This window comes from Podarcis tiliguerta (genome assembly GCF_965153285.1).
Source record: "Podarcis tiliguerta genome assembly, chromosome: 5".
NCBI classification, from domain to species: Eukaryota; Metazoa; Chordata; class Lepidosauria; order Squamata; family Lacertidae; genus Podarcis; species Podarcis tiliguerta.
This window is the reverse complement of record NC_139538.1, coordinates 97,060,974-97,087,961: the sequence shown is the minus strand read 5'-3', so window position 1 is coordinate 97,087,961 and position 26,988 is coordinate 97,060,974. Positions and strand designations below refer to the sequence as shown.

At 44.0% G+C, this 26,988-nt stretch overlaps 1 protein-coding gene and 1 long non-coding RNA gene across 3 annotated transcripts in view; both read right to left on the bottom strand.

Annotated features, from left to right (window-relative positions):
* The window catches only part of ETV6 (ETS variant transcription factor 6), a 144,182-nt gene extending 120,759 nt beyond the window's left edge, over positions 1–23,423 (bottom strand). The window contains exon 1 of one of the 2 annotated variants that reach the window (XM_083440857.1): positions 22,486–23,423. In XM_083440857.1, coding sequence (XP_083296983.1) covers positions 22,486–22,518 — 33 coding nt within the window. In that variant the 5' untranslated portion in view covers positions 22,519–23,423. The remainder of the gene's footprint in view (positions 1–22,485) is intronic. The other variant, XM_083440856.1, reaches the window with a different exon arrangement.
* LOC310677770 overlaps positions 1–26,988 on the bottom strand; it is a 204,218-nt gene that overhangs the window by 120,759 nt on the left and 56,471 nt on the right. The window lies entirely within an intron of this gene.

Genomic DNA, 26,988 nt, shown 5'->3' with positions numbered 1-26,988 from the left:
ATTCTCCACTGGCAAGTATCCCTCTCCCTGTGGGGCCAAGAAAGTGGGGTGGGCAAATTCAATGTGGTGAGAACACGTTTTGGATGATTACTAAGGCTGGTCAAAAACTGTGGACCTGTAGGAGGAGGAGTTCTTATGGATAAACTAAGAGAGTTTGGTTTATTAGCAGGTTTTAAGATTAACCATCAGAAAATGAAAATGTTAACCAAGAATATGACAACAGAAGACCAGAATATTTGGATGGAGAAAATAGTTTCAAACTGAATATAATAAGTACTTGGGTATAACCATGACAAAAAGGAACTGTACATTGTTTCAAAATAATTATGTCAAAACACAGGCTGAAGTTAAACAAGATGTGTCAAGATGGGAGAAGTTAAAATTGTCACTGCTTGGTAGAATTTCAGTGATAAAAGTGAATGTTTTGCCTAGAACGATGTTTCTGTTTCAATCAATACCTATTGTGAATAATAGATAGTTACAGTAACTATCACGTTTCTTAAAAGTAAAATGGTTTGAAAACAAATTTGAATTTAATATAGTGAGATGACTTGGTAACCCCTCAGTCCAATAGGGAGACCACAGCTATAAATGAGGATACAGCACATTACTTGAGAAGAATGCTAAATCTCAGAGTCCAGAGACCCCTCTTCCCACCCGCTTCTTTCTCAGATAGAAAAACAGTCTTTAATTAAACAGATGGGCATGTTTTAAGTGTATGCTTTAACATGTTTGGGTTACTCATACTCCATTTTAATCCAGAATTCTTTTTCAAGACAGACTATTAAACTGAACTGAAAAAAGTTTCAATAGTCATATATATATATATATATATATATATATATAATTTTTCTCCACCTGACAAACAACAAAAGAACTTCAACCTAATAAATATAGTGAATTACCCTAGAGTTTGTGCAATTAAAACAATAGGCCACCACACAATCCAGTTTCAACAAGAAGAGAGGAAGTGAAGAGTTTGGCCACAAGAACCGCCACGTCCTCACAGTGCCCTGGTTTCTACAAATTGCTTTTTTTCTCCTTGGGGTGGTTGCCATAAAAACCTGAGGACTGAGATTTCAAATTTCATCTGCCACCCACACTCTAATTAAAAAACATTCACGTAATCTCTTGCCATGGAAAATTACAACTGACAAAACTACAGAAGAAAGAAAAAGTTCACCATTGTTATTGTTGTGAGTTGGGAGGAGCATACCTGAGCCCCCTTCTAAATCCTGGATCCAGAAAGGGTTAAAATTTAAGCAAGGATTCAAATTGTTGAAATAGCCAGACAAGTGTCTTGGGAATGACCCTCCAAGTATGGGCGATAAGGTAAGAAGGAAGTGACTCTGTGCCAGGCAGCAAATGAGGGCCCTCAGCTCCTTGGTAATTGGAAAGACAAGGACCAGAATTGGTAGTGGAGATTGGTGTGAATTAGAAGCTGGAAGCAAGGCTGCAGGCTGGGCAGCTGGGAGACAGGGCCATGCTTGGTTTCTGCTGGAATTCAAAGCTGTACCTTTGGGAGAAGCAAGACCCTCTTGGTGTGTTAATGCTGTGAACCCCACCAACGCAGGTTCAGGTTGTAAATGTGTGTAAATAAGCCATATATCAGGCAGACATCACATTCTTTAATGCTCCTCATTTCAAGGAAACTGAACCCTGGGTAAGCGCCTGAAACTCCTGGAATCTTGCACCACTATGAGATTGGGGTAGTGTGCAGCATTATAATACTTCCAGTGTCAAGGATCATGGCTTATAGGAGCGGAGGGTTTTTTACTTAGCTTTTTTGCAAGGAGCTTGCATAAGGGTTGAAGCCTGGAGAGATTTCCAAGGGCCAGATGGACTTGTGGGAGATACCCCTGGGTCTGATGGTCCATATCTATGCTCAGAAAGGTAGACTTTCCTCTGCATCACAAAGCCTCAGCCAAACCTTCTCACACATTCTTAAAAAGCACAGGAATTCCAACTAGAAGAGGATCTTGCGGCCCGTATTTCCCTACTGATCCGAATGATATTTCTCAAAACACGCACAAAGGAAGCCAACACCCACCCACCCTCAAAATTTCAAGCCAAAAAGCTTGCATAAGGCAACTGTCAGGGACAGACACCTCTACCTAGAGGTGTGCACAACAGCTGCTATCAACATGTAAAGGCCCACCTACAATGTTTTTCCAAGGATGTGATTTTACGTTTTGGTAACTTAACCAAAAGACTAAAAAGTAATACTACACAAACAGTCCTCCTCTGTGAAAAAGAGCTTGTTGGTCATAAAGAAGTATGATTTCTTTCTGGGGAAGAGAAAGGAGGCCTCAACTGAGACATCATGTTTAACCATGGTTTGCAGTAATCATAGTTTAGAACACAACCCATGATTTGAGCTTTCAGAAACAAAACACATAAGCCATGGTTCAGAGTTGATGGTTTGCTTCTCTTTTCTCTTCTCTCTGTTCCCCACATCCATCACTTTTATCTTCATGATACAGCAGTCTCTGGAGGTGGAGCCATGGTCGTAACTATGATTTATCAATTCAGACATCACACCAAACCATAGTTAAGCTCATTTAAAACCAGTATGGCCACAATGAGCCTAAGTTTATACAACAAAGCAGTGAGGCCTAATGGCCAGTAACCACAAAAGAGGGGAAGGTAAAGAGGAGGGCTATAATGCCAATTGTAAAATAGGGGTGTATGTGAAAAACCACACAGAAACAAAACACATTTGAATATGTATTTTAATAACGTAAAGCTAAAATCAATGGGTTGTAGCCAACTAAGATATAGTCAGAGCAGACCTACTGAAAGCAATGGAATGGATGGATTTCAATGGGTCTAGTGATAGCTAGCTAAATGGCTCAGTTGGTAGAGAACGAGATTCCTGCATTGCAAGGGGTTGCACTAGATAACCCTCGTGGTCCCAACTCTACAATTCTGATTCTATACTTCAAGTGTGACTTAATTCAATTCTGTGTCCAGGGCAGCTGTCTACCAGCTCCATCTGGTATGCCGGCTAAGACCCAACCTGCCTGCAGACTATCTCACCAAAGTGGAGCATGCTCTGGTTATCTCCTGCATGGACTACTGCAATGCACTCTACGTGGGGCTACCTTTGAAGGTGACCTGGAAACTACAACTAATTCAGAATGTGGCAGCTAGACTGGTGACTAGGAGCGGCCGCCGAGACCACATAACACTGGCCATAAAGGATCTTCACTGGCTTCCAGTACATTTCTGAGCACAATTCAATTTGTTGGTTCTGACCCTAAACCATCTCAGCCCAGTATACCTGAAGGAGCGTCTCCACCCCCATTGTTCAGCCCAGACATTGAGATCCAGCTCCAACATCCTTCTGGCGGATCCCTCCCTGCAAGAAGTGAGATTACAGGGAACCAGGCAGAGGGCCTTCTTGGTAGTGGTGCCCATCCTGAGGAACGCCCTCCCATCAGATGTCAAAGAAATAAACAACTATCTGACTTTTAGAAGACTTCTGAAGGCAGCTGTGTATCAGGAAGCTTTTAATGCTTGATTTTTTTACTATGTTTTATATATGCTGTAAGTCACCCAGAGTGGCTGGAGAAACCCAGCCAGATAGACAGGGTATAAATAATAAAATTTATTATTATTATTATTATTATTATTATTATTATTATTTGGATAGAACCAGATATCTAAAAGAATAATACCAAAGTTTTGCAAGTGTCACTCTTCTTCAGGGGATCACTTACAACTATTCTGTTGACTTATAAAAGAATGATAACAGAAAACGCCTAAGATTAAACCAGCCATGTCTATGGTGGGCAAAGTGGAGAGACAAAGACATTACAGATGTAGGAGGGAGATAGAACAGGGTTACCCGACGTCCCGGTTTCCCGGGGACTGTCCCCAGATTTGCGAATAAGTCCATGGACAAATTCCATCCCCGGATTTTATCTAATGTCCCTGGGAAATGCAGCTGCGACAGTCTCAGCAGCCCGGAGCAGTTGGCTCTGCCTGGCTTCAGGAGCTGCTTGGAAGTCCCCATATGATGGTGGTGCAGGGGCTCTCAGATGCAGCTTCCGGGCTGCCTCCACCTTCCCTCACCCCAGCAACTAAGCTGTGAAAGAAGGCATCATGCCGTCTATCGGAGCAGCCCCGATCCCAACTCCTACTTTCATGCAAGCATGAGCAGGGCGGGGATCTCTCAGTTAGGCAATGGGAAGCCTCCCTTCCCAGCTGAGGGATCCCCACCCCCTCCTGCTTGCACGCAGGTAGGAATGGGATTGGGGCTGCTCCAATGGGAAGGGAGGCATCGCGCTGACTGAGCCTTGCCGCCGCCTCTCTCAGCCCTCCTTCTTCGCCTTCCATGCCTGACCCTCCGTGCACTGTTTCCCCACCACCACCACCACCACCAAAGAACCAACAACTCAGGGGCTGCCCAGGCTCATGGAGAAAGGAGATAGAAGCCTCGGAGGAAGGGGAAACATGGCGGTTGGGGTCAAGGTGGCAGCCGCCCCTCTGCCACTGCCACCACTGCAGCATCACCGTCCTGAACGTGCAGTATTGATTGATTGATTGATTGATTGAGTCCCTGGATTCATTGAAAAAAATCTGGTAACCTTAAGATAGAAGGCAGCTGTAAGGTCCATCACAGCTTCCCTTTTTATGGTATATTTTGGGGGTGGCATGACAAGAATTAATGGACACACAGGCAAACGGCACCATTTGAGGGACATTTGATGAAAATACTGAACAAAAAAAGGGAAGAAAGTGAAGAGAAGCTATAAACAGAAGCAATAAAAATCAGACTGATGAACATGGGAATAGATCCACAGTCAAATATTTACTTTGGACATTATTACTCTCCTGTTATTACATCAGGAAGTATGAAAGAAAGCTTTCCAATAGTAAACACACAGACCTTTCTTCTAAACACAAAAAGCCTCAAGGCAGAATTCTTAAGCTTGTCTGTTGTGGACCACTATTCTGGCCACTAATAAGTTAGCTCATTTTCTGTAGACTCCTGCATTATGATTACCATTTGCAAATCCACTTGAAATGCTTCCGGATTAAAACTTAACACTCTGTCTACACTCTGAGGAAGTTTTGTGAGTCCGCAGAGTAACAAAAAAGCTTTTTGTTCCATGTGATGCTCCTTTCAAAAAGTATCTGAAAGTTACAATTGGCTGTGAATGGAGCCACTTCCTGGGAGTCAGGAGGCCTAGTAAAACAACTACGCTGGCTTCTCTTTTCTTTTTTGTAAGTGTCCGGATCCAACTCAGAGTGAGCGCAAGATATCTGTAGGGCATCCTTCTCCCAAAATCTTCCAATGAAGCATCCCTAGAGGTTTATCTAGTTGGGGTCCGAGATGGGGATTCTCAGCCATGGGGCTCCAAAAGGATGGCTCATCTTTTCCCATGATCAACAGGTTTTGGCCATGCCGTAAAAGCCTGACATTTTTATGAAACCTTTGGGCCATAATTTTTAAAGTCCTGCTAGCTAAATTGTTTTAATTTGCTGGAAGCTGCATTGATGACACTGGTTTTTAATAGCAATTTTATTTCATTTTTTATTGTTCTGCTGTGCATTAAGTGTCATTGTTTTTATTTCTTATAACGGTTGTTTTCGGCTTCATTGCCTTTAGTCACCTTTGCCTCTATTGAGGAGAGATTGGGTGTAAATGATTTAAATAAAAGAAAAAGCTGGGTGTGCACCTGTCATTCAGACATTTGTCAGTCGTGCTATTATTTGGGATTTGTATTTCACCCAAAGCGCTCAGTAAAAGCCATATCAAAGTAGAGAAATATTATGCATTGCACAACCCACACCACTGCCATGAAATAAATTTTGAACAGAAAGAAGCACAGTAAAGAGCACTCTCATTTCACAAGGAGCACCACTCTCTGGCTCCTGAAGCCCCATCATTTTGCAAGTTATGGAAGCAGTCCCAAGATGTGCTGCCAACTCATTTTCAGGTCAAGGGTTTCAGATTCTGTACCGTTAAGCAATCCCAGTGCAGAGAACCAAACAAACCTGGAAACTGCCTATTTACAGCACAGCATTAAATCACGTGATTCTGCTTCAAAGGATCTTTCCGGTACTTTACTTGGCAGACTCTAACGTTTGCATCACTGATGCGATATATTGGCCTCTCTCTCGGCCTCTTAATAAATAGTAGTTATATGCCTTCTCTGTTTTGCTCCATTAATGGAAGCCGGTAATAGCTGCCATGATAAGTCTTGAGTTTCTAGTTGATTTAAATTGCTACGTTGCCACATTAAATTAATTTAAACACTGGATGTTTGGCAAAGGCTATGTGCAGATATTTATGGTTTTATGTTTCCCAGCTGGCAGTTCAATAGCCTACCATCTGCACTTACAAGGGCAGGAAGAATACAATCACAGAAAGAAAAAAATAACATAGGAAAGCTTCTGCTTCAGGTACTACTCCTGCCCCCCCCCCCATGCAAAGTTTCCCCCACATTGTTGTTGGCTTAAGTCTGTCCCAAGAGACAAAGGAGTGCACCTCCAGGGGTGAAGTCAAAGCACGGCATTAGCAGCACTTAACATGACCTCCCTGGGACACAAGCTTGGACAATGTGTCTGGAGGTCCTGGGCTTCCCAGACAACAAGGACCCGCCCCCCCAGCCTTGCAGATGTGGTTCCAAGGAAAGCAGAGCAAGATGTGTGGCACTAGCTTGGCTGTAGCAGTTACCAGGAGGCAGCATACAAGGCACCATCTAACCACCTTAGGAACTCCACTCCGGATTGGTGTAGGGTTTGCTCCTGAAGATATCCCGCAAGGCAGCAGAGGCATAGGATGAGAGTTTTTCTTCTCCTAGATGGGCTAGCTTCCCAGGTGGGCCACCCCCTACTTCCCTACACAGCACATGTAGAAACCACCTTCTTGATTGTTGGACCCACTACTGATCTCTTCCACTCCATCCGTGGAGCCTGTCTTTGCATGCAGGGGAGCTCTGTCACTCCCTGAGGGTTTGAGACCCATCAGCTTCCCTCACCTGGTTTAGTCAGCCACTTGAAGCCATTTCCTGGGGTGCATGGGGTGTTAGGGGAGGGGTAGTACCTCTGGTGGGGGACATGTCATGCTCATTTGGGGCTAATTTGTCCACCTTCGGTCCCCAGCCTGCACTCGGCTCTCACCTGTGGCTTCTAGAAGCTTCCCACACAAGACAAATGGCATTTACATGCTTTACACTATGTTCCCAGTACAGTCGTACCTCGGAAGTCGGACAGAATCTGTTCCGGAAGTCCGTTCGACTTCCAAAGCACAGCTTCTGATTGGCTGCAGGAATTGTTATACCTCAAAAAAATCAAACCAAAAAAAGAAAGAAAGAAATAAAGAAATAAAGAAAAAACCCCACCCCTGTACTTATGGAGTCAAACGTCATACCATGCCTTTATCTGATTGTGTCTTGATGTCATTTGGGGAAGATCAATTTTATATCTGATGAAATTATTATATTGTTATTAGGGATTTTGTATGGATGGGGGTTTGGGGGGGGTTGAGTTTGCTGAACTGATTTTACTGTTCTTTCCATCCCCTATATTCTGATTATATACATTGTCATCTTTCTGTGAACCACCCTGAGACCTCCAGGTACAGGGCGGTATATAAACTCAATCAACCAATAAGATGATAAGGTAAGATAAGATAAGATAATTGGGCCTTCAAGGCAGTATTCTGTTGTCAATGACAGCCAGCAATGTCCTTCCCTGTTATATATCAATGTATTATGTAAAGGTGTGCCGTTTTTAAATATAGAATCAATTTAATAACCATATCAACAAACCTGGGATAGCTAAGCCAGTAGCTCCATTTGGCACGCCGGCTGAGCCCCTGCCCGCCCGCGCACTGTCTCCCCAGAGTGGTACATGCTCTAGTTATTTCCCTGAATTCCTCTCTTTCCAGTTCCTTATGCTGTTCATGGTCTGGGAAAGGCTCCCAAGTCTGGAGGGTGGGATAAGGCATGTGGAAAAGCCATTGCCTGATGGACAGAAAGTCTCTCTCCCCTCACAGTTCTTCCTCTGGAGCAGCAGTCTTACGGCTTCCAGGGCTGGAGGGTGGGACAAGGCAAGCAGAAAAGTCACTGACTCACTGACTGTTGAAAACTTCCTCAGGGCTATAGCTCTCCCCCCCCCCCCAAATCTACCCCAAATAATCTAGCAAAGCAGATCCCAAGCAGAGGTCCTGCTGATTTGTGTTTGACATGTACAGCTAAGGGAAAGGAGGGGCTGGGGGGGCAAGACAAGGAGATATTTGTTTTTTAAGGAACTATTGCTTGTGTTGTTCCCAGCACTCCCCATCTCAGCAGCATTTGAAATTTGCCAGGTGCCCGTAGCATTTTGCACCTGGCTATCGGCCACTTGTGACGTCTCCACCATCTGGAGGTGCAGCCCTGGGGATCCTTGGATCGAGACTATTTTCACACCAGCAACAAATCCTGTAGAATTCTATTCCATAAATACCAGACTACATTCCAGTTTTCCTCTCAGCCACAGCACATAATCACCTAAACTTGCCCTGCAATATGAAGACTAAAAGAATGGTTTGCATTTGCAGGACATGTTTTGATGAGTTGTGGGGGATTGGCTGTATACCTGAGTCACCTTCTAATTCCAGGATCCAGCAAAGGGGATTCCAACTAAACATCAGAAAGAATTTTGACAGTGAAACAGACTCCCACGAGAGGTGGTGGCCTCTCCTCCCTTTTTAAGCAAAGGTTGGGTGGCCATCTCTCATGAATGTCCAAACTTTTTTCAAAGAGGGCCAGATGTGATGAAGTTGACATGCCTCAGGGCCGACCAAAGTTGTTGAGCTTTTTTCAGGATTTTAACCCAGGAAATAAACTGCCACAGGGGCAGGATTAAATTGACCGGTGGGCCAGGTTAGGCCCCCAGGATGGACTTTGGACATACCTGCTTTAGTTGGACTAGACCAGTGGTCCCCAATTAGGGGTCTGCCGAACATACCCAGGGGGTCCACAGCACCATCCCCTGCCAGGGACTCACTTAGCTTGTTAATTGCCCAGTGAATGCCTTGTGAGAATGTTGCCGGATGGCAAGTGAGCCGGGATTGGGTACAAACCTCTGACACAGTTTCTGAGGGTTCGTGTGATTGTAGGGGAGGGGGACGTACAAACAGCTCACCTGCTTATCATTAAAAAAAATGTATGGGATTCCTTCCCCCTAATCTCTACTTTTTAACTGAAAATAACTTCTAATTGCTTTCAGGTTTAGAGAACTCGCCCGCTGCTTGTAGGGAGGGTTTTCAGTGAATCTTGCCTTATGTGTTTGGGATCCGTGTCCCTCCTTGGAAGCCCAACAGGGGAAATAACTAAGCAAATTTCCACTATGATTAGCACAACAGCTCAAGCTCTGATGATTTAGTTTAGTGCTTGGACTGGGCGATGCTTTCTTTTCAACATCGTGAAATATCAGCAGCTAAATCCTGGTATATCACAATGATTGGAATTTATCTCAGCTGCTTCTTCCCGCCTTAGGGAAGGAAGCAGCAGCTAAGATAATGGCCCAGCTCTACACAGTGAGCAAGTCCCAATGAGCAAGTCCCTTTGTTGAACTGTTCAACTGGGGGGGGGGAGGCCTCCTGGCCCCCAGCTGAACGAGCCAGCGGCAGGCTAGGGGCTCTGTTAACTGCTTGGCTGAGGGAAGCGGCAACCGACCCCCCCCCCCCCAGCTTGTATGAGAAGGTGGCAGGTCAGGGGCTCCTAAAACTGCTTGGCTGGGGCAAGGGCAGTCACATGGTCCTCAGCCAAGCAGATTGAAGAAGCAGAGGCTCCTCGCCGATACAGATTGTTTCTCCCTCTGCCAGCATGAGGCCAGAGCAGGATGGTGGCTTCACTCAGCGGTATGTCAACCACTGCAGCTCCTGAGTCCCACTGCTACCAGCGCCAGCTGGAAGGAGCCAAGAGCAGTGGTGGGTTCATTTGCGACATACTGCCGAGTGAAGCTGCCATCACAGTCTGCCCTTCATACCAGTCCTGGGCGATGTCTCAATACATTACCCAGGCCGATTTAGTGCAAAAGGCAGCCTGCATGGATGCTGTTTTCTTGTTTTCTGCGGGAAGCTCTGTGGCTACATTTGGGGGTGGAAGGAAACAGATGTCCGGCAGAATCCTAATAAGGTAAAAAGTTCATTGTTCCTATTGGGTAATCAACAAGAATAAAAACCTCACTCCAAATAAGTACTGTATTTAACTAATTACAGTGGTACCTCGGGTTACATACGCTTCAGGTTACAGACACTTCAGGTTACAGACTCTGCTAACCCAGAAATAGTACCTTGGGTTAAGAACTTTGCTTCAGGATGAGAACAGAAATCGTGCTGCAGCAGGAGGCCCCATTAGCTAAAGTGGTGCTTCAGGTTAAGAACAGTTTCAGGTTAAGAACAGACCTCCAGAACGAATTAAGTTCTTAACCTGAGATACCACTGTAATCTCTTTAAGACAGGGATGAAACTTGGGCACAGGAGAAATAAATAAATAAATAAATAAATAAATAAATAAATCCAACATTACAAAATTACAGCTGTTTTCTACTCAGTCTTCACCAGTACTTTATCAAGCCCTGACCAAGTCTTCACCTATGTCTTGAAGGTGCAAGATCCCTCAATTAGAAGAACCATATGCTGCAAAGTTTTGCTAAGATGTACCATATCAGATTACGAGTAAGGAATACTCTCTCATATAAAAAGCCTTCTGCATATAGAATGCTTGCAAGTTGGGGACACAATTGCTTTTTTAATATTCAGCTGTAGTGGAGCAATGGAGAGAAGTCTGGGGACAGGCAATGTGTGGTAATATCACAATTTTTATGGTCTGTTTTTAGTATATCTAAAATCCTTTGCTTATTAAGGGCTACCCCACATTTTCTTCAAAAAATTGCTTTGCACAGGTAACTACCATAGAGCGATCAAAATTTTCAAAAGGAGGGGGTCTGTGGCTTGGCTTTTGAAAAATAGGGGGTCCTCAGTAATTTGCTAATTGTGAACCACTGAATTTGATGATCCTTGGGGTCCCTTCTAACTCTACATTCTATGATTCTATGAAATAAATGCCATTTTTCATGCAGAATCAGTCCAAAGGAGGAAAGAGTATGAATTCCTGTCCTTGCTTCTATTGATTGTTAGAAGAAGACACAGTGATGCCCAATCGCATAAATATGCTAAAAACTTACTTTCTCCACTGTTTCTTATGAGTGTCTGTCACATTGGCAAAGACATGAAAATAAAATCAAAGATAACCAGGAAATCCTGTTTTAGGCAAAGGAATGACCACTCTGCCTGTTGCAGTTGTTCTATGGTTGCCACAAACTGACTATGCCTGGTTCTGCCACAATAGGCACGGGGAGGGGTAGAGCTAATAACAAAGCTCTCAAGCCAAAAGAAGCCCATACCTTTGCTCCTGACCCCTCATCCTAAGATTTTGCTCCTGCCGCTGGATACCTTGGGTGGAACATGTGTCAGATGACCTCCCTATGCATCAGTGAAACATGCAAGGGGTGTCTGAGGTTACACAGATAAGCCGCACCTACAATGTGAATACACCAGTGACCATGTTTTCGAGGTTCTCATATACGTCAATGTACATGCATAAGGTTCTCTACGTGAGAAGGGCTCTAGGCCTGCATATTTTGTACTTGCCAAAGTACAAAGCTCCTTTCTGCACATAGGAAGCAGAGGGACACAAAATTCCTGCTGAACACATAGAGAACAGGGAGTCTGGTCCCGAGACACGACAGCAGCAGGGCAGTGCGAGCCTAGGCAGCAGCCCAGCCCCCATCATTCCTTGAATGCATAGGGCAGGTGTTGTTTGAACCCTACTCCTGAGAAGGAGACTAAAAGCCTGCAACTTCAGATCAAACTCAGAAGCCCTGGCAGTAGCTAGAGACTGCATTAAAGCAGAGCATTTTTATTTCAACAGCTCTATTTCCAAGCAGATGTGAAGTAATTTCTAATCACAAAGAATACTCTATGGATATTCAAAACACATCATGAAAAGGTCTTTGGTGATTTGGTACAATGGCCTGGGAGGCTCTGGAGTCCTCTAGAAAACAGTTTTCCTAACTAGTGTAACTTTCTGTGTTCATCATTACTGTTCTGACGAAGTAATGCTTTCAGTATTTGACCCTGGTTTTACTAACAGGGCAAACACCAATGCTATGCTCCCACAGGCAGGTGCTGTATACACAACACATTCCTATTTCAATAGTCTAGAAGACTGTTCCGCTAGCTAACAATTCTACACAATTGTAATCAATGTGTGGTAAAAACCTTCCTAACATTTTTACTGGAAAGGAAAAACAAAATGGTTCTCTAAAACCACGCAATGGAGCAAGAAATATACTATACTTAACGTCACAGCTCTTTGGGGGTTTCATGTTCAATAATGCCCCAGGCACACCAGATAACAGGTGCCCAGTAGCCATAGAGCTCTTCCTGAAGACTTGTAAATAGCTACAATTGCCTGTGGCAAGTAAGAATCTCCTCCAGGCAAAAACAAAAACAAAAAAAGCTGTCATAAACAGGAAGGGAGCTAGTGCTCTCCATCTTGTCCTAGGTTGCAGAAAAGACACAGGTGACAACACCTGCCCTTCACATATGAACATGGAGACACTTTGCACATAAACTCATCTGGTCCAGCGCCCTCTTCTCACAATGACCTATGAGATGCCCATGGAAAGCCCACAAAACAGAAACAAGGAGAAGGATGTCAATATGCAAGCATTTACATGCAGGTTCATCACCCCACCTGCAGACATCTAACTTTAGAGACCAAGGGAGGAAGCAGTAACCTTAACAAAGGCAATCATGTTCACAAATTCTTCAGAAGACATCTCCAAGGATGAAAAAAGAACTAAGAGTTTTCAGTACCGCAAAGCACAGTACCGTGTGCTGATCTACCGGTAGTTCTTTTGGTCAGACATGATGCTATTTTTTTCATACTGCTAAGTGTCCTGAAAGGGATGCGGGTGGCGCTGTGGGTTAAAGCTTCAGTGCCTAGGACTTGCCGATCAAAAGGTCGGCGGTTCGAATCCCCACGGCAGGGTGCGCTCCTGTTGCCCGGTCCCAGCGCCTGCCAACCTAGCAGTTCGAAAGCACCCCCAGGGGCAAGTAGATAAATAGGGACCGCTTACTAGCGGGAAGGTAAACGGCGTTTCCGTGTGCAGCTCTGGCTCGCCAGAGCAGCAATGTCACGCTGGCCACATGACCCGGAAGTGTCTTCGGACAGCGCTGGCCCTTGGCCTCTTTGAGTGAGATGGGCGCACAACCCTAGAGTCTGTCAAGACTGGCCCGTACGGGCGGGGGTACCTTTACCTTTAAGTGTCCTGAAGCTTAGATCCTCGGACACAAAGGGTGCAGATGGACATCTGGGAGGGGAAGGGACTTTAAATCCAAGTAGAAAATGGCTTTGCTACTTGATCCAGACTCCTTGCCCCAAGATTTAACTCCTTCCTCTGGAGACCTGAGAAGGCAGCTAAATTCCTAAAATGTCAGGACAGAAACCCAGTGACTTATCTATGTGGTGCTGGTGTTGTCTACTTTCAAACTTTGCTTACTGGAAAGCAGAGCTGAACCCCAAGGGTGCAAAAGTTGGGAGTCCCCAGTTCAGGAAAACTATGTGTAGCCAGAGTTAACAGTGTTCAGTAATCTCAGGTGCCCTGACTGAAGACAGCTGCTATCCAAGACACTTTCACTATTCCTTAAGGATGGGAGGAAGGTTTAGAAAAAGCTGCTCATATGCTGGGAATACAAAGCCCCGAGGAATCTTAATCTCAATAGTATATTCCACATACCATTCAGAGAACATAGGCACATAGATAAACAGTGTTTGGGACATGGGAGTGTACCGCTTATAATTTGTAAAATTGCTCTGAGATTAAAAAAAAGAGTTCTATAAAGAACTGAAGGTTTCCATTTAATTGGGATATCCCAGATCAGAAGTTTTTTTTATTAAGTTGCCTCCCAGAAAGCTCTCAAGTGGAACCTGTTGATTTAGTTTCTTAAATCAACTTCATCCAAGAAATACACTTTATCGTTTATATAGTACACATGTCAAACATCACACAACACATCAATTAGACATTAGTATTTTAAGTGGTGGAAGATCTTCACAAACATCATAAATAATAATTCTTACAACAACCCTGAATGGCAAGCCATTATCATTTATCTCCACTTTGAAAATGTAGACAAAAAAGAGCCATTCAAGAAATTCATACCAATTTATTTATTAATTAAGAGATTTATATGCAGACTTTCAGCAAAAAAAATAAATGTTTTCATAAGCATCATTAAACTGGTTTAAGTCATCAGCCTCCATAAGCCTGACAAAAAGGTGAGCTTTTACCTGGTTTCTAAAATAATATAAAGTTGGGGTGAGACTCACTTCAATGGGGAGGCCATTCCACAGATGTGAAGCTACCGCTTGCTGCAGTAACAGCACACCAGACTTACAAGAGGAGGCCTGCTATACTATTTACAGCTGCAATCTTAGGGACAATTTACATATTACTGCACACAAATTACTGCGAGAACAATTATATGGTTCCTAAGAGCAAGTAGCAAAACACACAAAGGGTAGTAATGTTTGACAATCCCTTACCACGTGCACTGCCAATTTTGAGGCTGGTGGTGGCAAGGGGATGCTGAGTTCTGCAAGATTCACACCTGTGAGTCCAAACATCAGACCAAGTGGGGTGCTGGCACCCACACAGGAGCAGCAGGATTTACGTACCCTGAGTTAAACATTCAACAGCAACTGAAATAGATGCCCTGCAGGCAAACAGATTCGAATTTGCCCTGGTCATATCCTGCTCCTACTGTAATAGCTTAGGAATATGAAGCAGTGATCACCCACAGAACTATGCCAGTGTCACTTCCAGACAATGATGTGGTTTTCTGAAAAAACTTGAAAGAATCCCCTAAACAGATTGAGATCATATTGATCATATATAACTTTTAATTTAGTAAACGGTAAGTGTGGCACGTTAATTTTTCATGTTTGTCTGAGCCAAACAATTTCATTAGGAAAAACAGGCAATAAAGCACCCTTAGCGTGCTTTAAAACTTATATACTTGAAAATTATATTTATTGGAAAACTTCCAGTAAATAGCATTTAAGCCATACTAAGGGTGCTTTATTGCTTATTTTTCCTGATCAAATGTTTTGGTTCAGAAATTTACAACACTTGTAAATATTTTAAGATAATTCAACAGCATGGACTTCCCTTATATTATTTAGATTTAAAGCAGGTGAAATATGGAGTAATTAAAAACCATTTAGCATATTAATTTTAGTATAACCAAAATGCTATGCACTAGGTATTTACTAGATACAGTCATCTGTGGCGGGGGGAGAGGGGGCTAATTACAACTTTGAAACTGCCCTGTATGACAGCAGTTTTTGAAATTAGCCAGGCACCGGGCGCATTTGGCACCTAGTTTTTGACCACTTGCGACCAAGTGAAGATGCCTGGGTGCCAGAATGGGGCCTGAAATCTCTACCATCTGGAGACGCCTGCCTGGGGATCCCTGGATCTGAACTGTTTTCACATACTAATATCCCAGCCTGTAGAATTATATCAGTTGTATGTTATCTGCACAACTGGAATGAATTTCTGGAAGCAAACTGCCTTCTGTGCAGCCTAAGCAGGAGCAATCTCCAAAAAAGAGGTGGTTGGAATATATGTGGCAGTGTTAGAAACTCAGATATATCAGCTAGGCACCAAATGGCTCCTTAAACCAGGGTTACAGTCGCCAAAATGGAATGCCTAGTTGTCATTTTGGGGCCAGACAGCTCGAAAGTCATATTTTTCAATACAAGCTTTTGGTTCCACTCAGAAATTCGTTCTGATTGTGCAGATAAAATATAACAGATAGAATTCTATAGGGTGCGTTGCTAGTGTGTGAAAGCAGTGGTGCCTGGTGCCTGGGCATCTCTGCTTGGTCGCAAGTGGCAAATAGCCAGGTGCAAAATGTGCCTGTCACCTGGCAAATTTTGAACGCTGATATGTGGACTGTTCCTGGATAAAGTGACTTTTCTTCTTCAAGCTCTTAACCTGGCTCAAGGCTGTCATCTGAACTAGCCAGATGTTTAACTGAGAATCAATCACAGTCAGTCCATCATTCAAAAAATAAGAGAGCTGTCTTGCCCAGGCAACTAGAAATTCCATTTTGGTGACTGTAACCTTCATATAAGGAGCCATTCTGCAGTGTAGATCGCATCCCTGACTCTGCACCCCTCAGAGTGGAGAGGCCCCCCTGTACACAAGCAGAGACATCATTCCAAAGCAAAGAAAATGACACCATAGAATTCCTTGGCACAGGTCAGAAGCCTCATCACTGCTCAGGATGGCCAAGAGGTGGGTGGGGTGTCAGGAGCAACTATTGACTGGGTTATCTTGCAGGGCACCCTGAAAGTTGTTGAGCTTTTTTTGTTTTTTAACGGAAATGCCAAAAAGACTCGATTTCTCATTTTACTTGCTGAAGATCCGGTTGCACCTCTGGTTAAGAACTTAATTCATTCTGGAGGTCCGTTCTTAACCTGAAACTGTTCTTAACCTAAAGCACCACTTTAGCTAATGGGGCCTCCCGCTGCCGCCATGCAATTTCTGTTCTCATCCTGAAGCAAAGTTCTTAACCCAAGGTACTACTTCCAGGTTAGCGGAGTGTGTAACCTGAAGCATCTGTAATCTGAGGTACCACTGTACATATGCTCTAGAGCTCCTCTATTCAACCAAGTCTCCTGTACATGTAAAGTCACCTCTTTTGAAAAAGTGAAAAAATACAGGCAACTCCCCATTTAGACATGCCAAACCTGGAAATGAATTTTAAAAATGCAAAAATGGCCTTAGAAGAGCCCAGAAGGGTTGTCCCCTGTTGCCATTATTGTTTCTTTTAGTATTAGAGACCCTGGCAAAGAACATAAGATCTGATGAAGAAATAAAAGGTGTAACAGTTGGGTGCAAAGCGTACAAACTGAGAGCATTTGCAGATGACCTTCTAGTAACAGTAGAAAACCCGTTGGTGAGTATACCAAGGGTATTAGATAAAATATCTGAGTTCGGACAGGTAGCAGGATTCAAGTTAAATAAAAAAAAAAGAAAGCATTGGTGAAAAATATGACAGAACAAAAAAATGAGCTACAACCAGCAACACAACTGATCATTGAAAAAAGGTGCAGTACTTGGGGGTATGGTTAACAGCTAAGAATATAAATATTTTTAAGGATAACTATGTAACAACATAGAAAGAGATGAAGAAAAATATGGATGTCTGGGGAAGGATGAACTTATCACTTTGGGGAAGAATTTCAGTTATGAAAATGAATGTATTGCCAAGAATGTTATTTTTATTTCAAAGAGCAGGACACTGGCAAAAATATGTTTCTAAATTTATCTGGCAGGGGAAGAAACCAAGGATTAAATATAAACTACTAATGGATACCAAAGAAAAAGGTGGCTTCTCTCTGCCAGATTTGAAATTATAGTATGAGGCGTCATGTCTCTGCTGGCTATGGGAATGGATAATCTTAAAAAATACAGATATTTTAGACCTTGGTTGGCATGCATATTTATGGTATGAGAAAACCTAGTGCATAAAGGGTTTTTGAATCATTTGGTAAGAAAAGCAATTTATGGTATATGGGGAAATATAAAAACCTGTTAGAGCAGAAGACACCAAGGTGGCTTTCCCCAGTGGAAGTGATATCCTTGAAAAAGACTAATGCAAAAAGTGAATGGGCAACCTATAAAGAGTTGCTCATGGAAGTAGAACAACAATTGAAATTGAAAAGTTTTGAGGACATAAGACAGTTAGTAACAGACTGGCTGCAATACCATCAATTAAATGAAGTGTTTAAAATAGATTTCAAAAATTGTTTTAGTAAAGAATTTTCAAGGTTTGAAAAAGATTTATGAAAAACAATGTGAAGTTACTTTCTAAAATGTATAAACTGTTGCTAGAATGGCATACCAAAGACGAAGAAGTTAAATCAGTAATGATACAATGGGAACAAGATAGTTGGTACAATATCCAATTTTCATCTTGGGAAAAGTTATGGAGGGAGCATTTAAAATTTGCAGCGTGCTGTGCGTTGAAGGAAAATTATATGAAAATGATGTATAGGTGGTACTTAACACCTGTAAAATTAGCAAAGATGTATAGAACTGATTCAAACGTCTGCTGGAAATGCAAGGAGAAAGAAGGCACATTCTACCACATGCGGTGGACGTGCAAGATAACAACAGCATTGTGGGAAATGATCTACAATGTTTAAAATAACGTTTGTGAAAAAACCAGAGGCTTTTTTACTTGGCATTTTAGGTGCAGAGATTCTGAAGGAGCAGAAATGACTATTTACGTACGTGACGACAGCAGCGCAGATACTTCTGGCCCAGAGTTGAAAGGAAGATAAAAGTCCCGACCAGAGACGAACGGCTGATGAAAATGATGGACTAGGCCGAAACGGCGAAATGACTGAGAAAATCAGAAACTAGGAAGAACTTTAAGAAGGAATAGGGAAAAATTACAATGTACCTAAGAGAACACTGTAAACAACTAAAAACTTTGGCATGATTTGAATAATGCTTGTAATGTACCAAAACAACTATAGTATAAATGGATGATTAAATTTTTTTTAGAGAAAATAAGGGAAGCAGTTGGAAAGAAAAAGATTGATAATGGTAGCCATGGAAGGGTGGAGGGGAATGCTAAATGATTATGGTGATATTTAATGTTTGAACTTAAATTTGTTTTGTATAACACAATAAAAATATATTTTAAAAAATAAATAGAAGAGCCCAGAAAGGGCAAAAAGGCATAAAAACAGCACCTAGCAATCCCACAAGCCCTTGCACTGACTGCTGAGGCTTGGGGGGAGTTGGAGTTGGAGCAAGGAGGTTTGGAGGGAGCGATTGTGGTGTGCTGGGGCAGAGTTTGGCATCTGGTAAGTGCTGCTGGTTTTTAAAGGGGTTTCCAAGGGTTTCCCAATGGGTTTAGAGGGTGTTTTCCCCTCTAATTATTTTTCCAATGGTGTTTCAAATACACACAATTTCACTGAGGTGTGTGGTGCTCAGAACATAACCCCGTGTAAATGGGGAGTTGCCTATACTTCCTTTCTGGAATGGAAACTTGGAAAGCCAATGACCAGCAAACAAGAAGAAAATCCTGTTTTAAACAGTCAGATCCATAAAAAGGTAAAGGGACCCCTGACCGTTAGGTCTAGTCGCGAACAACTCTGGGGTTGCGGCGCTCATCTCGCTTTACTGGCTGAGGGAGCCAGAGTCTGTCCACAGACAGTTTTTCCGGGTCATGTGGCCAGCAGAAGCATTTGCCGTTTCTGGCAAAACTAGAGCAGCGCACGGAAACGCTGTGTACCTTCCCGCCGAAGCGGTAACTATTTATCTACTTGCACTTCGTGCTTTTGAACTGCTAGGTTGGCAGGAGCAGGGACCGAGCAACGGGAGCTCATCCGGTAGCGGGGATTCAAACCACCAACCTTCTGATCTGCAAGCCCTAGGCTCTCTGGTTTAACCCCCAGGGCCACCCGCGTCCCAGTCAGATCCATAACCCTACCGAAATGCTTAGTTACAGTTGTACAAAAGAACACATTACTCAAAGAGCAATCCTACACATGTCTACTCAGAACTAAGTCCAACTGAGGTCAGAGGCACTCACAGGTTAGTAGATCTTAGTTTACCATAAACCTACTGTAAACAAACTATGTACTGTGTGCCCCAGAATGGTAAAGGAAAGATAAGGGGAAATATGTACTTAATACAGTTGGAGAACATAAAACAGTTTGAAAGTGAAACTTTCAGTTGCTATGTAATACTGTAAAGATTCAGTCAGCAGCCACCATAAGCAATATATACCTCACACACGAAATACCCTTCATTGGTGCTGATCACCCATCCCTAAAACGCCACATTACATAGAACCTTAAGTTTATTTGAGTGAACATGTTGAAATGGAAATCCTGGGTGTGAAGCAACACAACTTGTCCTGAATAAAAATATAAATTAGGGGAATAAAAAAGGAACTTTGCTGCCCATATATGGACCCTTGCAATTATTAGGCATAACTGCAGGGTGAAGCAAGCAGGGTGGGGTTGGGGGGGAGGTGGAAGATTCTCAAGGGCCTGTAGGAGCTCCTTAAAATGAGACATTTCACCACAAGCTTGTTCAACAGACCAAGAAATAACCATCTTCAGAGCGCTCACTGGGATGCAATCCTATACAAACCTGCTAGGAGTAAGTCCTACTGAAATCAGTAAGACTTGCTTTTCAATAAATGTAGATAGGATCAGGCTACACAATTAAATTCCCCACGTAATGCTACTACACATGTTCAGAGATAAACAGTAATACTAAGCATTTATATGGAGCATTTAGAATATTCAGTGCTTTACATTCCATTATTTCAGTAATCTTTTAAAGCCACCCCTCTAAAAGGTAGGAAAGTAGACGTAGCCCAATATTACAGATGAGACAACGGAGGCTGAAAACTATGGCTTGCCTAAGGCCATCTGGGGAAGGTTTGAATTGGCCACTGCAGAAAAACAGCTCTCAAAAGAGAGAAATGGTGCCATTCCTGAAATAAAACTGTGTACAAACTTGTGGTACATATTCAATCTGTATTCATGACCTTGGTGCAACCCTATCAATGTCCCCTGGGAAATGCATCTCACAACAGAGGAAGGACTACTGTATGTTGAAATTGCTGCTTTGCAATTTGAAGCAGATTTCCTCAGAGGGAAACCATCCAAGTTATATGGGACCTATTCCCTAATCAGCCTAGCAACTTATATGCTCACTTAGAAGTAAGTCTCCCTGGGCGAAAGAGTTCATTGGATCACAGCATCAGTAATTTTGAGAGAAATACATTGCTGGATTAAAAAAAAAAGTACAGAGAGTTAAAAGTTTTTGAGATGTGACAATACCTTTTCTGGCTAAATGGAAATGCATATTCAAAAATTTTCAAAAGCAAATTTTGGAATTAGCTCACTGAAATCATGCTTCCTTTTTCATAATCTGAATGAATCCCTTGGCCACTAGACACAGAGCAACCTATTTAATTCTATCAAATGTTCCAGAGAACTTTGAAGGAAGTTTGAAGTTTGTTAGAAAGAAATGCAACTTTGCAGCAGAAATATCAAACAACAAAACAGCCCCCTCTATTTATTTATTTATTTATTTTATTTCCTATCTATACGCTGTTTGATTGTAAAAAGCCTAAAAGCCATTTACAAAAAGATAAAAAAATAAAACTGAGAAAAGTTCACTGCCCTATTTCAAAACATTAAAAAGTTAAAATACTAAAACAGATTTAAACTACCTGAACTTTCTAAGCTTCTGGGTAGGCTTGCCTAACCAAGAAAGCCTTTTAGCAGGTGCTGAAGAGAGAACAGCAAAGGTGCCTCCTTGATCTCACCAGGCAGGCTGTCCCAAAGTGCAGGCGCTGCCATACTAAACAATTGTATTCTTACAAATGTGCAGCAGTGCCAATTCTATCCATTCTAGGCAACCAATAAGTAAATTAATCAAGTAGCAAATGTATGTAGTAATAGCAACACATTTTAAAAATAAGCTGCTGACAAAGGTTGTTTCACACGCACACCCTCTCCTCTCCCTTCCCTCCTTTGTATAGCGATCTCAAAATAATTTTGACATTAGCCTCTTAGCTGTCAGACTTAATCACCTGATTCTGGACGTTAGTAAGGCAGCCTATACAACGTGTTAAGCTCAATATTTATAAAACACAGAGCTCCCCTTCCTTATGGGCTGCACACATACATACCTCTACTCTGAAGCAAGTCTCACTGAGTTGAATGGGGCTTACTTCTGAGTAAATAGGAAAAGGATCACATTGCACAGCCACTCAGAAGTAAGGTTACAACTAACTCTGTATGTACTTGGGAGTAAGTGGGACTTACTATCAAGTAAACATACCTAGGCTGCTCAGGATTGGAACCTGCCATAAGCGTCTTTCTAGTTTGAAAGGGTGGAGAGCGGCATCTCTTTTTAACTGCAGCAGCTTTAGTGAAGAATTCCAGTTTGCAGTGTGGAGGAACTTCTCCTCTGAATACTACAGAAAGTTCAGGCTGGCTTCAGAGATCCCTGTGCAAAGCAACATACCAGCGGTGTAACAAGAGTAAAGCCCACTCTGGGTTTACAGCCAGAACTCCCCTGCAAATAAACAGAAAGCAAGCTTGATTTCTGCCTCCGTTTCTCCCGACGGATCAGGGTCGACCTCCTTTTTAGACGAAGAAACTCAAGGTTACAGGGAAGGGAGTCTCGCCAAGGCAGAGGAGGAAGAAAATGAAGAGACCCGGGCGCTTATTTCCGCTCTAGGCGACTCCTTAAAGCGACCGAGGATTAAATACACAATTGCATCTTTAGTTTCGGGGGTTGGAACATACATTATCAGCTCTAAGTACCTTTTAAAACAGGGTTTTTAAAAGGAGCTTTTACCTTGATGCAACACTGGCCAGGACCCTCAGACATGTCTCAGAAGAGGAGGAAATAAAGAGACCAGGAAGTTCTCGTCTTTCTTTTTTTTCTCCCCTTTCCTCTTTCCTTTCCTCTTCCTCCAACCCCCGCAGAAATCCTTTCCCAGCCAACCGCAGGCGCTTTAAGAAGTTCCTCCGATCATCTTTCCAGAAAGACAAATCCACAAGGACCGCAGCCGATCTGCCCGGGGAGATGCGCCCTGCATGGCTCACTTTGGCATTTGGGGTTCTCAGCAGATACAAAAAGAAGAGGACGGGAATTTGATTTTCCGATTCTTTAAAAAAAGAAAGTGTTTCGTGCTCCCGCAGAGCTGCAGTCGCTCCTCCGAGTCCGCCCCTTCCCCCTCCTGCTCTCGCTGCCCGCGAATGTGGGAATTCTCCCTTTCCTGGAAGAGAGAAACTGAAAGGCAGAACTGCGAAAAGCGGCTCTTCTTCGCTCATTGATCTGGAGAGTTTCTGGGTTGCAAAGTGACGTGAGTTCCCAGCACTGAGCTCTGCCTCTTAAAGGAGCCGGATCCACCAGGAAACGGAGAGAGCGGGGGGCGGGGGGGCGGCTGGCTCAGGTTACAGGGAAATAAATAAAAGGGATCTTGTGAGAGAGGAGGAGGGGGAGGATCGGTAGGCACAAAAGCGCGCTTCACCTTCGCGGGAAAAAGCAGCTGGAGGGAGCGGCGAGCTTACATTTCCAGACTGGCACGGAAATGGGAGCAAAATGACAAGAAGGCCACTTTCAATCGAGGAAACGAGAAAAGAGCGCAAGGAGATGCGCGGGGGTTGGTCTGGTCAGCTCACGGCTGCAAAGCTAGGATAGCAGGTTACTGGGTGCTGCCGCCGCCGCAGTCCTCCTGCACACCGAAGACGGAGCAAGCCTGCGGAACTCCGGGAGACTGACTTCGGAGACAGGCGCGTAGGATCGCGCAGACACTGCCAAGGGGGGCTGAGGCGCGGCTGTTGCGCGTGCACGGCGCGGCAGGCTAAGGGCGCGCTCCGAGCTGCCCGACTTGTAAAGCTGCAATAATAGACAGAGCTACTACTTGGGAGTAAGCCCCGCTGAGTTCGGCGGAGCCTCTGCCGAGTAAAATGCGCCCGGGCTCAGCCTGGCGGGGGGGGGGGGCTTCGCACGAACTTCCGCACAATCCGTGTTTCCTTTCGAAGGAAGGAGTCGCGGAGCAGCGCCCCCCCCCCCCCGCCGAGAGCCGGCAGCACCACGTGGTTGGCTTAAAAATCGCCGAGCCGCGGAAAGGTGAGGGAAGCAGCAGCACAAGGGCCTTTTGTCCGGGCTTCGCTCTGCGCTGCCTCTTTAAGAGGATCCGACCAGGAAACGAGCGCTTGGGGGGGGGGGGAGCTGCCTTCCCCCGCCAAGGAGACAAAGGCAAGACGGGGTCAGAGGAGCCGAGGGAGGAGGGAAGGAAGGAGTCCGGGGGAGGAATCTCTAGCATCTTTATTGCTGCTTTAGTCTCTTTACAGTGGTGAAGCGGTGTTTTCTTAGAATGTGTGTTTTTCCATCTTCTTCAATTTAAAGAAGAAAGGGAAGTTAAGTCCAATACTAAGTATTGGAGTCCCATTCAGCTCAGTCGACTTACTCTGCTCCGCGGTGGCCAGGGCTCCCTGATCCCCTTTACTTGCTTCGTTCTACCGCTCAGAAAGTGCAAACAATGATTTAAATTTGACATAAGGTAGTAAAACTTTTACATGCAGCTTTCCAATGCCTTTTTGGACATAGCTTACTACTATCTTTATACATGGAGGGAAACAATTCACAGACTGGGAAAACAAGTTAGTGTATCTAACTTGTTGGTTGCTGTTTGAAAGCTGCTTGTTGTTGTTTAGTCGTGTCTGACTCTTTGTGACCCCCTGGACCAGAGCACGCCAGGCACTTCTGTCCTCCACTGCCACCCGCAGTTTGGTCAAACTCATGCTGGTAGCTCACTGTCCCACCATCTCGCCCTCTGTCGTCCCCTTCTCCTTGTGCCCTCCATCTTTCCCAACATCAGGGTCTTTTCCAGGGAGTCTTCTCTTCTCATGAGGTGGCCAAAGTCTTGGAGCCTCAGCTTCACGATCTGTCCTTCCAGTGAGCACTCAGGGCTGATTTCCTTCAGAATGGATGCGTTTGATCTTCTTGCAGTCCATGGGACTCTCAAGAGTCTCCTCCAGCACCATAATTCAAAAGCATCAATTCTTCGGCGATCAGCCTTCTTTATGGTCCAGCTCTACTTCCATACATCACTACTGGGAAAACCATGGCTTTAACTATATGGACCTTTGTTGGCAAGGTGATGTCTCTGCTTTTTAAGATGCTGTCTAGGTTTGTCATTGCTTTTCTCCCAAGAAGCAGGTGTCTCTTAATTTCGTGACTGCTGTCACCATCTGCAGTGTTCATGGAGCCCAAGAAAGTAAAATCTCTCACTGCCTCCATTTCTTCCCCTTCTATTTGCCAGGAGGTGATGGGGCCAGTGGCCATGATCTTCCTTTTTTTGATGTTGAGCTTCAGACCATATTTTGCGCTCTCCTCTTTCACCCTCATTTAAAGGTTCTTTAATTGCTCCTCACTTTCTGCCATCAAGGTTGTGTCTTCTGCATATCTGAGGTTGCTGATACTTCTTCTGGCAATCTTAAGCTAGTCCTAAATAAATGCAGGAAAATATTATTCTGTTGGACGTGTGTGGACGGAAAGAAGACCCAAGAAAATATCTGTGAGCTTGAGATCAATACAAGGAAAGGTCCTAGAACAGATGATTTGACAGTCAGTCCGTGAGCACTTTGAAAAAGTATGCTATGACTACTAAGACCCCCTCCAAAAAACGTGCCCAGGACAATGGCCCCCTCTATCCCCTCCCCCACTCTACGCCACTGGACCTGCCAACCAGCAACAAATCCACCAAACAGTTCCCTTGTTGAATCCACATTTTACCAGCTTCCTCTCAACAGCATCATGGGGGACTTTGTCAAAAGCCTTACTGAAATCAAGATACACTATGTCCACAACATTCTCCTGATCCACTCATCAAAAAAAAAAAAAAGAAACAGAAACGAGGCTCCCCGTGATACTCTAGTGGAGAATCGGGTAAAATGTAGGCTGAATTAGATGAGTGTTAGGTGGATTTGTTGCTGGTTGACAAGTGGGGTGCTGCAGGGATCTGTCCTGCGCCCCTTGTTGTCCAATGTCATTCTAAATGACTTGGATAAAGGTGTTGAGGAGATGCTCATCCAATTTGCAGATGACACCAAACTGGGAGGTGTGGCCAGTCCCGCAGGAGACAGAATCGAGATTCAAGATTACTCATTCATTCAACCTTTATTGGCATAATTTCAATATTACTTTTAACAGATTGGAGAACTGGGCCCAAACTAACAGAATGAATTTCAGTAGGGACAAATGAAAGGTTCCACAGTTAGGCAAGAAGGACTAGATTCACAAAGATAATATAAGCTAAGGACACCTAGCTTACTACTTGTACGTGTGAAAAGGATCTAGGGGTCTTAGTAGGCCATATGCTTAACATGTCAGCAGTGTGATGCAGCAGCAAAAAAAGCTAATGCTATTCTAGGCTGCATCAACAGGAGTATAGTGTCCAGATCAAGGGAAGTAATAGTCCCACTCTATTTTACCTTGGTCAGACTACATCTGGAATACTGTGTCCAGTTCGGGGCACCACAATTTAAGAAGGATGTTGACAAGCTGGAACATGTGCAGAGGAGGGTGACCAGCATGAGACAGGGTCTGGAAACCAAGTGCTGTGAGGCATGGTTGAGGGAGCTGGGTATGTTTAGCCTGGAAAATAGGAGGTTTGACAGCTATCCTCAAATATCTAAAGGTCTGTTACAAAGAGGATGGAGGAAGCTCTGAAGGACAGGGCCTGAAACAGTGAATTCAGGTTACAAGAAACGATATTCTGACCAAACTTCAGATGTGGGGGGGGGGGGTGCGCCGCCTGCACTGAGCGTCCCGGTGGGGTGTGTGTTCCAGGGGGTGTGCTGCCTGCACCAAGCACTGTCCCGGGGGGTGGCACCTGGGGCAAGCCGTACCCACTGCACCCACCTTGCTCCGCCTCTGATAGCAACTAGCCATGATGATGGCGTACTATCTCCAATACTGGAGACAGGATGTCTCTGAATACCAGTTGCTGGAAAACGCAAGTTGGGAGAGTGCTATTTTGCTCCTGTCCTGCTTGTGAGCTTCCCATAGGCGTCTGGTTGGCCACTGGGAGAAGAGGATGTTTAACGAGATGGATCTCTGGTCTGGTCTGTGTGGGGCCTGCTTTCGAGGAATAACGAGCCAGGTAGGTGGCCTACCCACTGCCCTGCAAGGTGATCCAGGTCCAAGAGGATGCCACGGTCAAGGACAGTGAAATCCACCAAAAGAATCACACTCTGTCTGTCAACCTAGTAGCAATTTGTGCAGGGAGAAGTTTCTATCACATAATAGAAACTTAGCTTATTTCAAAATCCAGTATTTACCAGTGAT